The sequence below is a fragment of the Hylobates moloch genome, unplaced genomic scaffold, assembly GCF_009828535.3.
Source record: "Hylobates moloch isolate HMO894 unplaced genomic scaffold, HMol_V3 SCAFFOLD_8, whole genome shotgun sequence".
NCBI lineage: Eukaryota > Metazoa > Chordata > Mammalia > Primates > Hylobatidae > Hylobates > Hylobates moloch.
Window position 1 is genome coordinate 37,210,489 of NW_026652283.1, and position 15,219 is coordinate 37,225,707.

Consider the following 15,219-nt stretch of genomic DNA (forward strand, 5'->3'; position numbering starts at 1 on the left):
TTTTTTTTTGTATTTTCAGTAGAGACGGGGTTTCACCATGTTGGTCAGGCTGGTCTCAAACTCCTGACCTCCTGATCCACCCTCCTCAACCTCCCAAAGTGCTGGGATTACAGGCATGAGCCACTGTGCCCGGCCCTGCACGGCTAATTTTTTCTATGTTTAGTAGAGGCGGGGTTTCACTGTGTTAGCCAGGTTGGTCTCAATCTCCTCACCTTGTGATCCACTCGCCTCAGTCACCCAAAGTGCTAGGATTACAGGTGTGAGCCACTGCACCCAGCCCAATGATCCTAACTTCTTTTTTTTTTTTTTTTTTTTTTGAGATGGAGTCTCGCTCTGTCGCCCAGGCTGGAGTGCAGTGGCGCGATCTCGGCTCACTGCAAGCTCCACCTCCCGGGTTCACGCCATTCTCCTGCCTCGGCCTCCCGAGTAGCTGGGACTACAGGCGCCCGCCACCACGCCTGGCTAATTTTTTGTATTTTTAGTAGAGACGGGGTTTCACCATGTTGGCCAGGATGGTCTCGATCTCCTGACCTCGTGATCCGCCCACCTCGGCCTCCCAAAGTGCTGGGATTACCGGCATGAGCCACCGCGCCCGGCCGATCCTAACTTCTAAAAAAGCTATACTTACTACTTTATAGTTATAACTTATGTAGTAAAATTATTTAGTAAAAATAGACTTTATACTGCTTGAATTGTAAAATGTACTTTTAAAAATGAGTACTTAGGTATATATCCTGTCTCTAATTTCTGTATTTCAGTATATTCATCATGGGATTCTTTTTTTTTTTTTTGAGACAAGAGTTTTGCTCTTGTTGCCCAGGCTGGGGTGCAATGGCACGATCTTGGCTCACCGCAACCTCCACCTCCGGGGTTCAAGTGATTCTCTTGCCTCAGCCTCCCGAGTAGCTGGGATTACAAGCATGCACCACTACGCCCAGCTAATTTTTTTGTATTTTTAATAGAGATGGGGTTTCTCCATGTTGGTCAGGCTGGTCTAAAACTCCCGACCTCAGATGACCCACCCGCCTTGGCCTCCCAAAGTGCTGGGATTACAGGTGTGAGCCACCGTGCCCGGCACTCATCATGGGATTGTAAGACTTAAGTCAGTTTGAAGATTTTAATTTTTATAGTTTTTTTCCTGTTTCTTATTTTGCCATGAGATCATTTCACATAATAATTTCATGTTTCTTTATTTAATTCTTACTCTAGGGATCAACAGTCTTTAAAATTTCAGCGATATTTATCCTTTTATAATGATAGCCATAGGCTGGGCATGGTGGCATGCACTTGTAGTCCCACCTACTCAGGAGGCTGAGGTGGAAGGATTGCTTGAGCCCAGGAGTCTGAGACTCAGCCTGGGCAACATAGTGAGACCTGGTCCCCCCAGCCCCTAAAAAACGTCAGCCATATCTCCATCTCAAAAAAAAAAAAAAAAAAAGTCAGTCATAGATTTTTTTTTTTTTCAAAGATTTATCAGTTTTTTTCAAAATGGCTATGGAAAACTCACGTAAGTTTTAAAATATACGATCTTTCTCGTTTTAAAAAGTTATTATTATTGTCCATACATGTTACTGTTTTCATCTAGATTTATCATGTTTCTTTGGCCTCCAGTCTCTGGTGTTTGCCTAAGCTTTATTAGAGACAGGTCATTTCTACCTATGTGTCATGTTATATTATCTACGTTTTGATCTTATGTAATTCAATTGCTCTTTAAGCTTATGTTCTCTTCTCATGTTTGGTTTATCCATTATCCAAATTTTCCATTTCGTCAACCTGTTATCCCTTGACTCTTTACAGTTCTACCTTTTTATTTGCTTATTCTTTTACCCTTTTTTTATTCCTTACTCTTTTTCATTCACCCCTTTCTGTTCTTTCAGGTACTCCTTACTTACCTCTTCAGGCTTTTCTTCATTTTCTTTCTTACGTTTCTCCTACTTCTTATTTTACATCATACTTACTTTTTGCTTCAGTCTTTAACCATTGTCAACCTCGTTTTTCCTTATATTCCATTTTACTTTCTGAACTACCCTTTAATCCCCTGTTCAACACTACCGTTCCTTCCTTTTTATCCCCTCTTAATTTACACGGTGATTACAACAGTTTGGTATAGTCTGATTTATCTGATTGTAAAACTGATGAGTTGGATGTACCAAAAATATAAGGAAGCTAAATTCAAAGAAGCTAAAAGATTTGCTCGTGTCACCTAACTGGTTAATTCTGGCATATGCATTGTTTCTCTACATAGTCTATAGAGTCAAACAGGTTTCATTTAGAAATCATTCCCCACAAGAAGGGTTTCAATTTGATTTGAATAGGCAGAGATGGAAAAAATTTCCTCTCTGATAACTACTGCTGTTGTTGTATACCAGTAGAAATATAACAGCAGCACTTAGGTTAGAAGAAGCTCATTAGCTATTGAGAATAAATTTTATTTTTCTTAATTTTTGGTAATCATATCTCTTAGTCTCTTGAATTTAACTTAAACTCTGAAAAGATTTTGTTTGCCGTTTAATTTTTAGGTTTCCTTAATGATAGGGACCTAATAATTTGTTTTAAAAAATCTGTCTTGGCTGGGAGCAGTGGCTCATGCCTGTAATCCCAGCACTTTAGGAAGCCAACATTGGAGGATTGCATGAGCCCAGGATTTCGAGACCAGCCCGGGCAACACAGTGAAACCTCATCTCTACAAAAAGTTAAAGAATTAACCAACCGTGGTGCCACATGCCTGTAATCCCAGCTGCTTGGGAGGATGAGGCGAGAGGATTTCTTGAGTCCAGGAGTTTGAGGCTGCAGTGAGCTATGATCACACTCCTGCTCTTCAGCCTAGGTGACAGAGCAGGACTCTATCTTTGAAAAAAACAAAAAAAAGTTATATTTCGCAGAAAAGAGTAATTTGGAGGATAATTTTGTTAATACTGTTAGATCAGATTCTTGTTATAATGATATTCAAAGATGTAACACCCAGATTGTCTGTACCATTTCTGAATTTTCACTAACTTGAATGAGATTGTTTCTTCTCATTCTGTCATAAGATATAATCCACTACCACAAGATGTAATCTAATTGGACTCTAAGCATAGTGAGAGCAGTGAAAAAATACCTAATTTTATACTTCCATTTCCTTGATCCATGCTGCTCCCAATTCTTATCTCCTTAACTTTCTGGAAAACTGCTATTTAAGGTCCAGCTAAAATATCACCCTTTGGGTTGCCTTTCATGTTACATGTAGTCTGAAATAATTGTTTCTTCATTTATATTTTTATGGCACGTTATTCGTGTCTTCTCCAAAAATTATTTATACTTTTTGTTTTTTTTTTTTTTTGGAGATGGAGTCTTGCTTTGTCGTCAGGCTGGAGTGCAGTGGCGCAATCTTGGCTCACTGCAACCTCTGCCTCCCAGGTTGAAGTGATTCTCCTGCCTCAACCTCTCAAGTAGCTGGGACTACAGGCACACGCCACCATGCCCAGCTAATTTTTTTGTATTTTAGTAGAGACGGGGTTTTACCGTATTGGCCAGGATGGTCTTGATCTCTTGACCCCAGGTGATCTGCCCACCTCGGCCTCCCAAAGTGCTGAGATTACAGGCGCGAGCCACCACACCTGGCCTGTAGTATTTTAAGAATCCTTCTGTTACAGTATTTTATAAAATATTTGTCTATTTGTCACAATAACTCTGAGCTCCTTAAGTACATACATCTCTTTTTTGAGATGGAATCTTGCCCTGTTGCCCAGGCTGGAGTACAGTGGTACGATCTGGGCTCACTGCAACTTCCGCCTCCCAGGTTCAAGTGATTCTCTTGCCTCAGCCTCCCGAGTAGCTGGGACTACAGGCGCATGCCACCAAGCCCGGCTAATTTTTGTATTTATAATAGAGACGGGGTTTCGCCATGTTGGCCAGGCTGGTCTCAAACTCCTGACCTCAAGTGATCTGCCCGCCTCAGCCTCCCAAAGTGCTGGGATTACAGGTGTGAGCCACTGCGCCTGGCCCATATGTGGACCATATTTTGACTCAGGGTTTCGTTAATGTCTGGCTCAATGTACCTTCTCACTAAATATCCCTCTATGAAATACATTAAAACCTAATTTTAAAAATAACAGGAAATGAAAAAAGCAAAGCAGTCTGGAGCTGCTAAGTATGGAAGATGGCAAGGTATGGAGTTATGTATTATAGTACAATATTAGGTGCTCCTAATGATGATTTCCCATTGTATCTACTATTTTACTGAAGCAGAGAGATTTGTATAGCCATACTTCAGAGATATTCAGGGTTTGGTTCCAGACCACCTCAATAAAGCAATTATCTCAATAAAGTGAGTGATAGTAATTTTTTGGCTTCCCAGTTCATATCAAAGTTGTGTTTATACTGTAGTCTGTGTGCAATAGCATTAAATCTTTAAAAACCAATGTACATTTTTAAATTAAAAATACTGCATTGCTAACAAATGCTAACAATCATGTGAGCCTTCAGTGAGTCATAATCTTATTACTAGTGGACAGTCTTGTTTCAGTGTTGATGGCTGCTGATTAATTCAGGTGATGGTTGCTGAAGGTTTTGGTGGTTGTGGCAATTTCTTAAGATAACAATGAAGTTTGTCACATCAGTTGACTCTTCCTTTCACAAAATATTTCTTTGTGGCATGCAATAATATTTGATAGCATTTTACCCAGAGAAGAGCTTTCCAAATTGGAATCAGTACTCTCAGACTCCACCATTGCTTTATCAACTAAGTGTATGTAATACTTTAAATCCTTTGGTGTCATTTCACCAAAGTTCACAGCATCCGCATCAGGAGTAAATTCCATGACAAGAAATTACTTTCCTTGCTCATCCATTGGAAGCAACTCCTCATCTGTTCAAGTTTTATCATGAGATTGCAGCAATTCAGTCGCATCTTCAGGCTCCACTTCTAGTTCTCTTACTATTTCTCCCACATTTGTAGTTATTTCCTCCACAGAAGTCTCAGACTCCTCAGAGTCATCTGTGAGGATTGAAGTTACCTACTTCCAAGCTCCTATTAATGATGATATTTGGATTTCCTCTCATTCATCATGAATGTTCTTAATGTCATCTGGAATGGTGAATCCTTTCCAGAAGCTTTTTAATTTCCTTTGGCCAGATCCATTATAGGAATCACTATCTATGGCAGCTGTAGCCTTAGGAAATGTATTTCTTAAATAATGAGTTGCAAAAGTTGCAATTACTCCTTGATCCACAGGCTGCAGAATAGATATTGGGTAAGCAGATATGAAAATAACAATAACCTCTTGTACATCTCCATCACAGCTCTTCAGTGACTAGATGTCAATGAGCAGTAATATTTTGAAAGGAGTCTTTTAAGTGTCCTGGGATTTTTGAAAGGTAAAAGTAGAAGCTGGTGGCTTCTACTTAAAGTCACCAGCTATGTTAGCCCCTAACAAGACAGTCAGCCTGTCCTTTGAAGCTTTGAAGCCAGACATTGACTTCTCTCTGGCTATGAAAGTCCTAGATGGCATAGTTTTTCAATAGAAGACTGTTTCTTCTACATTGAGAATCTTATTTAGTGTAGCCACCATCATAAGCTGTCTCAGCTAGATAGTCTTGATAACTTGCTACAGCTTCTCCATCAGCACTTGCTGCTTCACCTTGTACTTTGATGTTCCAGAGATAGCTTCTTTCGTTAAACCATATGAGCTAACCTCTGCCAGCTCTAAACTTCTGCGGCTTCTTTAACTGAGCCTTCCTAGAATTCAAGAGAGTTAGGGCCTTGCTCTGGATTAGGCTTTGGCTTGAGGGAATGCTGTGACTGGTTTATCTTCTATCAAGACCACTATAACTTTTCTCCACATCAGCAGTAAGACTTGCACTTTCTTTTTGTTGTTGTTTTGAGACAGAGTGTCTCTCTGTCACCCAGGCTTGAGTGCAGTGGCTCAATCTCAGGTCACTGCAGCCTCCGCCTCCCGGGTTCAAGCAATTCTCCTGCCTCAGCCTCCCAAGTAGCTCGGACTACAGTCACGCACCACCACGCCCAGCTAATTTTTGTATTTTTAATAGAGATGGGATTTCACCATCTTGGCCAGGATGGTCTGGATCTCTTGACCTTGTGACCCACCCACCTCACCCTCCCAAAGTGCTGGGATTACAGGCGTGAGCCACTGCGCCCTGCCTAGGTTTTGCATTTTTTAGTAGAGACGTGGTTTCACCATGTTGGCCAGGCTGGTCTCCAACTCCTGACCCCAGTTGATCCGCCCGCCTTGGCCTCCCAAAGTGCTGGTATTACAGGCATGAGCCACCACGCCCGGCCAACTGTTGCACTTTCTTATCATTCATGTCTTCACTGGAGTAGCCCTCTTAGTCTTTCGAGAACTTTTCCTTTGCATTTATTATGTGGTTAAATGTTTGGCGCAAGAGGCCTAGCTTTCCACATGCCTTCCTCACTAAGAGTAATCATTTCTAGCTTTTGATTTATAGTGAGAAATGTGGGACTCTTACTTTTGTTGAGCACTTAGAGGCCATTGTGAGGTTATTCACTGGCCTGCTTTCAATATTGTTGTGCCTCAGGGAATAGGAAGGCCTGAGGAGTGGGGGAGATACAGAAGTGGCTGGTCAACAGAGCAGTCAGAACACACACAGTTTTCAATGAAGTTTGCTATCTTACATTGACGTGGTTCATGGTTACTCCCCAAAACAATAGTAACGTCAGTGTTCACTAATCACAGAAAAAGAGATATTATAGTAACAAAAGCAATTGAAATATTGGGAGAACTACCAAAATATAATACAGAGACATGACGTGGGCAAATGCTGTTGAGAAATGGCACTGATAGACTTGCGTGAGGCAGGGTTGCTACAAGCCTTCTATTTGTTAAAAAGTGCAGTATCTGTGAAGCACAATAAAACAAGGTATGCCTATAATCTTTTCTTTAAAAGTATCCTATTAGTGTAATCTCTTTAAGATACAAGCATGAGTATAAAGCAGTTTATTAACTATTATGTGGATGTATACTCATGGGAGAGAGACATTGATGAGAAAATTTCACCAGTTTGAAAAATTGGTTTTTATTATTTATTTATTTATTTATTTAATTTATTTTTTTTTGAGACAGAATCTCCCTCTGTCGCCCAGGCTGGAGTGCAGTGGCACAATCTAGGCTCAATGCAAGCTCTGCTTCCCGGGTTCATGCCATCCTCCTGCCTCAGCCTCCTAAGTAGCTGGGACTACAGGCGCATGCCGCCACGCCTGGCTAATTTTTTGTATTTTTAGTAGAGACGGGGTTTCACTGTGTTAGCCAGGATGCTCTCGATCTCCTGACCTTGTGATCTGCCCGCCTAAGCCTCCCAAAGCTTTGGGATTACAGGCGTGAGCCACTGCGCCCGGCCGAAAAATTGGTTTTTAATATGGTTTCCACTTGAACTATCTGGTAAACTACTATAGAGTGAGTGGTTTGGTGGGATTAGGGTTGGAGTGGTAAGGAGCCTTAATCATTAGGGTTTTAATCTTCATTGCCTTTGTTACTAGTGCTTAGAAATTAAATTATTTAGATATGGTAATGTTATATTTTATATAACTGTGCTAGAATATGCACAGTGTAGTGTAAAATGTATGTTTACTTTTAAAAGATACTAATTTTTGACAATGTTAAATGTAATACAGTATTTTTTAAAGAATATTTTGAAAATACAGATAATTCTAGAAAAGAAAATAAAAATTTCCTATAATCCCTCCTGTAGAGATAATGAATACTAATCATTTGATGTTTTCCTTTTAGTCTTTGAAACATACTAATTCTCATAACAGTTCTATGAAGTAGGTGCTGTATTAATTCCACTTCATAGAAAAGAATTTAAGGATCAAAGCAATTTTTAAGTGTCTCCCAGAAAATTAAAGTTTTTAAACTTAAATTCCAGTGTTATTTCCCTACAGTATAATTGCCTCTGTTTTATTTAGTTATTTTAGCTCACAGAAAGGAAAAAGAAATGAATTATACCATGGCTTATGTTATTTTTTTTCTTATTTTTAGAGACATTTTAAATCCAAAGGATGTGATCAGTGCCCAGTTTGAAAACACCACCACTAGTAAAGATTTTTGCAGTCAGTCATGTTTGTCCACATATGAACTGAAAAAAAAACCTATTGTTACCATAAATACAAATAGTATTTCAACCAAATGCAGCATGTGTCAGAAGAATGCTGTTGTAAGTTACCATTTTCCTTTATTGGGGCAGGAGTCTAATATGTTTGTGCTTAAAGAACAGCTTTTGATGCTCTCTGCTCCTTGTTTTTGTGTGGCTGTTTTTTAATTTCTAGATTCGACATGAAGTTAATTACCAGAATGTGGTCCATAAACTTTGCAGTGATGCCTGCTTCTCTAAGTTTCGTTCTGCTAACAACCTCACCATGAACTGTTGTGAGAACTGTGGGGGTTACTGTTACAGTGGGTCGGGACAATGCCACATGCTTCAGATAGAGGGACAGTCTAAGAAGTTTTGTAGTTCATCGTGTATCACAGCATACAAGCAGGTACATGACCATATTTAATCTTGATGTCTTTGTTCAGTTCAGGTAATCTGTATTTTTAGTCGAAATTATTTATGAAAATGTTGTTTTGCAATATTGGGTTTACTGGCCGGGTACCATGGCTCACACCTGTAATCCCAGCACTTGGGGAGGCTGAGGCGGGTGGATCACCTGAGGTCGGGAATTCGAGACCAACCTGACCAACATGGAGAAACCCCATCTCTACTAAAAATACAAAAATTAGCCAGGTGTGGTGGCACATCCCTTTAATCCTAGCTACTCAGGAGGCTGAGGCAGGAGAATCGCTTGAACTCGGGAGGTGGAGGTTGCAGTGAGCCAAGATCGTGCCATTGCATTCCAGCCTGGGCAACAAGAGTGAAACTCTGTCTATGTATATGTATATATATAATGTATGTATATATGTATATATGTATATACATATATAGATGATTTACTTTTTTAATGGTATTATACAAATGTGCATTAAATATTCGCATAGAGTTCTATAAGTAGCAGTTTTGTTCATGCATTTGTTTATACATGTTTATGCATTTGAAATACATGTTTTTAGAGTGTGGCTTTTTTTTTTTTTTTTTTTTTTTTGAGATGGAGCCTCGCACTGTCTCCCAGGCTGGAGTGCGACCTTGGCTCACTGCAACCTCCGCCTCCCTGGTTCAAGCGATTCTCCTGCCTCAGCCTCCCAAGTAGCTAGGATTACAGGCGTCCACCACCAGGCCTGGCTAATTTTTTTGTATTTTTAGTAGAGATGGGATTTCACTATACTGGCCAGGCTAGTATCAAACTCCTGACCTCAAGTGATCCACCTGCTTTGGCCTCCCAATCCCTGTGCTGGGATTACAGGTGCGAGCCACCACGCCCGGCCAGTATGGCTTTTTTATTTCAAAAGTGATTTGTATTCTTTAACAATATTTTGAAAGTTAAAAAAAACACGAAGAAATACAGTGTATGTCTCACAGATAACAAATCCTGTCATTTTAGTGTATAGCCTTCTAATCTTTCCAGCATGTGAGATTTGCATATATACTTCTTATTTGACAAGGAAAGGTTCAAGTTGCATGTGTATTGTTGAAATCTGATTCACAGAATTAAAATTGCAAACCAGATAATCAAAATTACATCATTAATTGTTAGAGTAAGGGATTTTTCTTATCTTTATGAAATAGGAAGAAATAGATGTGGATTATATATTTGTGAATTGAGGTGTGCATGGGATGAACTGGATGAACTCTATAACAAATGTCTTTTATGTAGTTTTGTGTGTATTAGATTTGTATTTTATTAGTGAATTTTGATCAAATATTAGTTTTAAAATTGATAAACCTAAAGGAATAGTAAATGCTATATATATATATATATATATATATATAGTTTTAATTTTTAATTTTTGTGGGTCCATAGTAGGTGTATATATTTATGGGATAAGTACTTTTAATATTTTTAATTTTATAATGTTTCTCTATGTAAGTGCATTTGCTAATCATTCTTTTCCTTAGAACAGTACATTTTTATACAGTTTACCAAAATTGGTGAATTTAATAGTGTTGATTAGGAACTTTCTTGTTAATTGTTCTTAAAACTTTGTAGTAATTTTGGAATTTAAACATGTTTCAGTTTATTTCCTGTTAATGTGAAAACACACTATAATGGCTAAGTTTTACTATTCATTCCTTATTTTTTGTTCTCAAAGGAAAAAAAAATCCCCACATCTTCATTGTTTTATCTTTTTCCAAAAGACTGTTCTTTTCCTGATACTGTATCAGGTACTAAAAGTTACTTGGATTCAGTCCATTGAAAGATGAGTCATAGTCCACAAGAGAGGGAGAAATAGGATGAAACATCTTAATTTTAAATTTATTCTTTACTTTTAATTTAGCCAAAACCTATTAAATTTTTCATGTATTATATCTGCTGTGGTAGAGAAAGAACTGGAATTTAGAAGTAAGGCAGATCTAGATTTAATTCCAGACCTTATGTTCAAATACAGTTTTACCTTGGGGAAAGCAGTTAAGCTCCCTGAGTCCCAGTTTTTCTGCCTGTAAATAACTATGATACCACCTATGTCACTGGGATGTTTTTAGGATTATAGCAAGTAAGAATGAAAGATTGCCTAGTATGTAACTGGGGCATTGTAGATGGTCATTTCTGCTACTTTCCTTTCTTCCTTATATATAATTCATTCAACAAACATTAGATATAATTTCTATTTTGAGGGGCTGCCTGTCTCCTGAGAAAGGTAAGACATATAAATGAGTAAATAGAGATGCTATGATGGAAGTATTATGGGTACAGTGGGCCACAGAGGTAGCATAGTGAGCTCTACTTGATAGGGAAAGATGAGACTATCAGCAAAAGCTTCACAGAGGTAACTCTTGACCTGGGTCTTACAAATGAGGTTTGCTTTTACAGTCCTCATTAGGGAAGAGAGGGAAATGGAGTTAGAGATTTAGAAGACATTCCAGAATTCAGGCATATATTCACTTTACTGTGTATTTATTTTAATATCAAGTTTCACAAATTGATTCTTTAAGAAGGAAGATTGCTCTTAAAATCTCCTAATTGGTGCTGGACATACTTTATAAATTATCCTGAATGTGTGACATGTTAATAATACTTAGCATTATTTGCTGCTGAATCCCTAATTGGGCGAAGACGTAAGATAACGGACTCTAGTTGTTTGTATTTGGACACCTGTGATATCCCAGGTTTGCTCTCACTTTACGCTTATAGAGTATTTTTTTTATTATTAGTGGTAGAATATTTGCCAATAAGTTACCTAATAAGTTTACTAATTTCCTTGAATTCATATGTGTAAGCACCATTGGAGGGGGTTATTTCAATTTATAGGATGATATAGTGTAAAAGCATGAACTTGCTGTTATTTAATGTTTTTAAAGCTGGTTATGACCTATTAATAGACCCTGAAATTAATTACTAGGTTATAACCAGCATTATTATTTTTTTCTTTTTCTTTTTTTGAGATGGAATCTTCTCATTCTGTCGCCCAGGCTGGAGTGCAGTGGCGCAATCTCAGCTCACTGCAAGCTCTGCCTCCTGTGTTCACGCCATTCTCCTGCCTCAGCCTCCCGAATAACTGGGACTACAGGCGCCTGCCACTATGCCCAGCTAATTTTTTTTTGTATTTTTGTGGAGGTGGGGTTTCACCGTGTTGGCCTTGCTGGTCTTGAACTCCTGACCTCAGGTGATCCACCCACCTCAGCCTCCCAATGTGCTGGGATTATAGGGGTGAGCCACTGCCCTGGCCGCATTACTTTTTTAATGAAATAAAATAGATTGGAAAATATCAAAGTGCATTACATGTTGTCATGATATTTATTCCTCTATAAAACGTTTTAGTTTTATTACATACATACATAATACACAAATGCAAAATCTCAGAAGTACATGTGTACCATAAAATTTCCTACTGAGGATTACAATCATAAAAGTTTGAAAATCACTGATTTCAAATATTTCAAAAGTGTTGAGTATAAACATTTCAAAGAATTATGCTTTTACTAGGAATTTGTTAAAAATGAATGTTGTTTTATTCTCTTAATAGAAATCAGCCAAAATTACACCATGTGCGCTTTGCAAATCATTGAGATCCTCAGCAGAAATGATTGAAAATACCAATAGCTTGGGGAAGACAGAGCTTTTCTGTTCTGTTAATTGCTTATCTGCTTACAGAGTTAAAATGGTTACTTCTGCAGGTAATACTGGTTTCATAAACTATGAAATGTAATAGTTGAAAAATTATGGTTATTGCTTTGTTTTTAAGGTGTATTTTTTTGGTTGATTTTTAAGGCACATTTAACGTATTTCAGATATTTGTTGTAAAATATCACCTGTTACCTTGATAGCTTATTTATTTACTTGCATGCCTATTTATGCATTTCCCCCTTACCAAAAGAATTTCATATGGCTTCTTTAATATATTTTCTTTATCCCCACCTAATCTCTTTGAAGTTTCATTTATTTGGTAGTTTCGGGGTAGACTTTGACTAATTTAAATTGGAAAGAAAAATTTTCAATATTATGTTAGTTTTTGCTTATATGTGACATGATTTAGTTTCAGTTCCTACAACTTACCCTGGCCCTTGAATTTTCTTATATTGTGTAATATTATTTAATTTCTCATACTTTTGTGTGCATTTGTACATATTACTCATTGGTTTTTATTTTGATTTGCTAAGGTGTACAAGTTCAGTGTAACAGTTGTAAAACCTCAGCAATTCCTCAGTATCACCTAGCCATGTCAGATGGAAGTATACGCAACTTCTGCAGCTACAGCTGTGTGGTAGCTTTCCAGGTATGGCTTCAGGAACCTTCCTCTTCTTCAGTCAGTGAGTCACCTACTGTATGAGTCTGTTCTTGCACTGCTCTAAAGAAATACCCTAGGCTGGGTAATTTATAAAGAAAGAGGTTTAATTGGCTCACAGTTCCACAGGCTGTACAGGTAGCATGGCTGGAGAGGCCTCAGGAAACTTTGAATTATGGCGGAAGGCGAAGGGGAAGCCGGCACGTCTTACATGATGGGATCAAGAAGAAGAGAGAGAAGGGGGAGTTGCTACACTTTTAAACAACCAGATAGTGAGAACTCACTACCACCAGAACAGCAGGGGAGAAATCCACCCCCATGATCCAGTCACTTCCTGCCAGGCTCCTCCCCCAACATTGGGGATTACGACTGGACATGAGATTTGGGCAGGGACACAAATTCAAACCTATCACCTACTGTAGTAATGCATGTTTATTAGGTGTTTGCTAGGGCCTGGGTTGTGTAAGTTTATATATCATTCCTATTAAACTTGGATTTGTAGTTCATTCTGTATTTGGAATTTAATTTAACTGCCTTCTATAAAATTGAATGGTATTTTTATCACCCATATTATCTATTGGGAGGATATTATTTTTGAGGAAGATTATTAGTTATTTTATTTTTTCATCATAAATGAGACTCCCCCCATTCCTTTATAAGCTGCTCAGAGGCAGGAACATTGCCTGTTAACAGATGTACCTTACATGCCTAGAACTGTGTTTGGCATATGTAGGCACATGATACTTGTTTGTTTTAACAAAGATTAAATTGATACTTTTCGTTGTTTTGTTTTTCCAGAATTTATTCAACAAACCAACTGGAATGAATTCTTCAGTAGTGCCCTTGTCTCAGGGCCAAGTAATTGTAAGCATCCCCACAGGTTCCACAGTGTCAGCTGGAGGAGGTAGCACATCTGCTGTTTCTCCCACCTCCATCAGTAGCTCTGCTGCAGCTGGTCTCCAGCGTCTCGCTGCCCAGTCCCAGCATGTTGGGTTTGCACGAAGTGTTGTGAAACTCAAATGTCAACACTGTAACCGTCTTTTTGCCACAAAACCAGAACTTCTTGACTATAAGGTAAAGTATAGCATGTTCATGATAAGATTTTGAGTATACATGGGTCTATTTATAAAATTATTTTTAACTTTGCATCTCTCAATCAGAGCATTTGTTTTGAAAGTAAGGGAGATAAGGAGTTCCATAAGACCAACCAAATGTTTAATTAGTACTTAATGATTATTTCTTTGCAGGGCAAAATGTTTCAGTTCTGTGGCAAGAATTGTTCTGATGAATATAAGAAAATAAATAATGTAATGGCAATGTGTGAATATTGTAAAATTGAGAAAATTGTAAAGGAGACTGTTCGGTTCTCAGGTGCTGACAAGTCATTCTGTAGTGAAGGTAAAGACAGAAGATTATCTTACCTACTGAGCATGTCGGTTGTTTTAAAGCAGTTGATGATTTAAGCTTTCACTATCTAAGTTAATCTGTTTTATTGTTTATATATAACGTAAATGCCTTTTCGATTCATTTACACTTAGTTCATTCCTTTTTGATCTAGTTTTCTTATATTATGTAGATGTTAAATGAAGTGAAAGATTTGCAAAGTATAATGCAGAAGATGATGTGAAAAACATTTAACATCCTTAGGTTCCCCATTATTAGGTTGATGGGGACCTCAAAGATCTTCTAGTTCGTGTACTTATTTCTAAATGGAATGCCTTAAATTATGGTAACATTCTAAGTTTATACTTTTATTGTCTTAAACAGCCATTATATTTCTGAATATAAATGGCTTGAATATGCAAATTAATATGTGGAAGATTGTTTTCCTTATTTAGATAACTATTCTATATGTTTATAATATTTTATTTTACTCTAAAGCTGTATTAATTAGCCTTCTAGAGCAAGGGCTTTCAAACCTTTTGATAACACAAAAGAAGAAATACATTTACATTGTGACCCAGTGTATTTTCACGTACCTAAATAAAAGGTTTTTTTGTTTTTGTTTTTGTTTTTTGAGACAGAGTCTTGCTCTGTCACCTAGGCTGGAATGCCATGGAGCGATCTTGGCTCACTGCAACCTCTGCCTCCTGGGTTCAAGCGATTCTCCTGCCTCAACCTCCGGAGTAGCTGGGATTACAGGCACCCGCCACTACACCTGGCTAATTTTTGTATTTTTAGTAGAGATAGGGCTTCACCATGTTGGCCAGGCTGGTCTCGAACTCCTGACCTCAGGTGATCTACCCACTTTGGCCTCCCAGAGTGCTGGGATTACAGGTGTGAGCCACTACGCCCAGCCCCAAAAGTTTCATGAAATAAAACCGATGCAGTTTAATATTTTCTCTTCTGTCCTATCCTGTCTTATATCATTTAAAACAAAAACAAA

The 15,219-nt window shown here is 38.1% G+C and overlaps 1 protein-coding gene across 10 annotated transcripts in view; it reads left to right on the plus strand.

Moving 5' to 3' along the window:
* The window catches only part of ZMYM4 (zinc finger MYM-type containing 4), a 146,131-nt gene that overhangs the window by 97,522 nt on the left and 33,390 nt on the right, over positions 1 to 15,219 (plus strand). For all 10 annotated transcript variants that reach the window (XM_032160210.2, XM_032160208.2, XM_032160215.2 and 7 more), the window contains 6 exons: positions 7,998 to 8,172; positions 8,285 to 8,497; positions 12,075 to 12,225; positions 12,709 to 12,824; positions 13,632 to 13,907; positions 14,081 to 14,231. In XM_032160210.2, the coding sequence (XP_032016101.1) occupies positions 7,998 to 8,172; positions 8,285 to 8,497; positions 12,075 to 12,225; positions 12,709 to 12,824; positions 13,632 to 13,907; positions 14,081 to 14,231 (1,082 nt within the window). The remainder of the gene's footprint in view (positions 1 to 7,997; positions 8,173 to 8,284; positions 8,498 to 12,074; positions 12,226 to 12,708; positions 12,825 to 13,631; positions 13,908 to 14,080; positions 14,232 to 15,219) is intronic.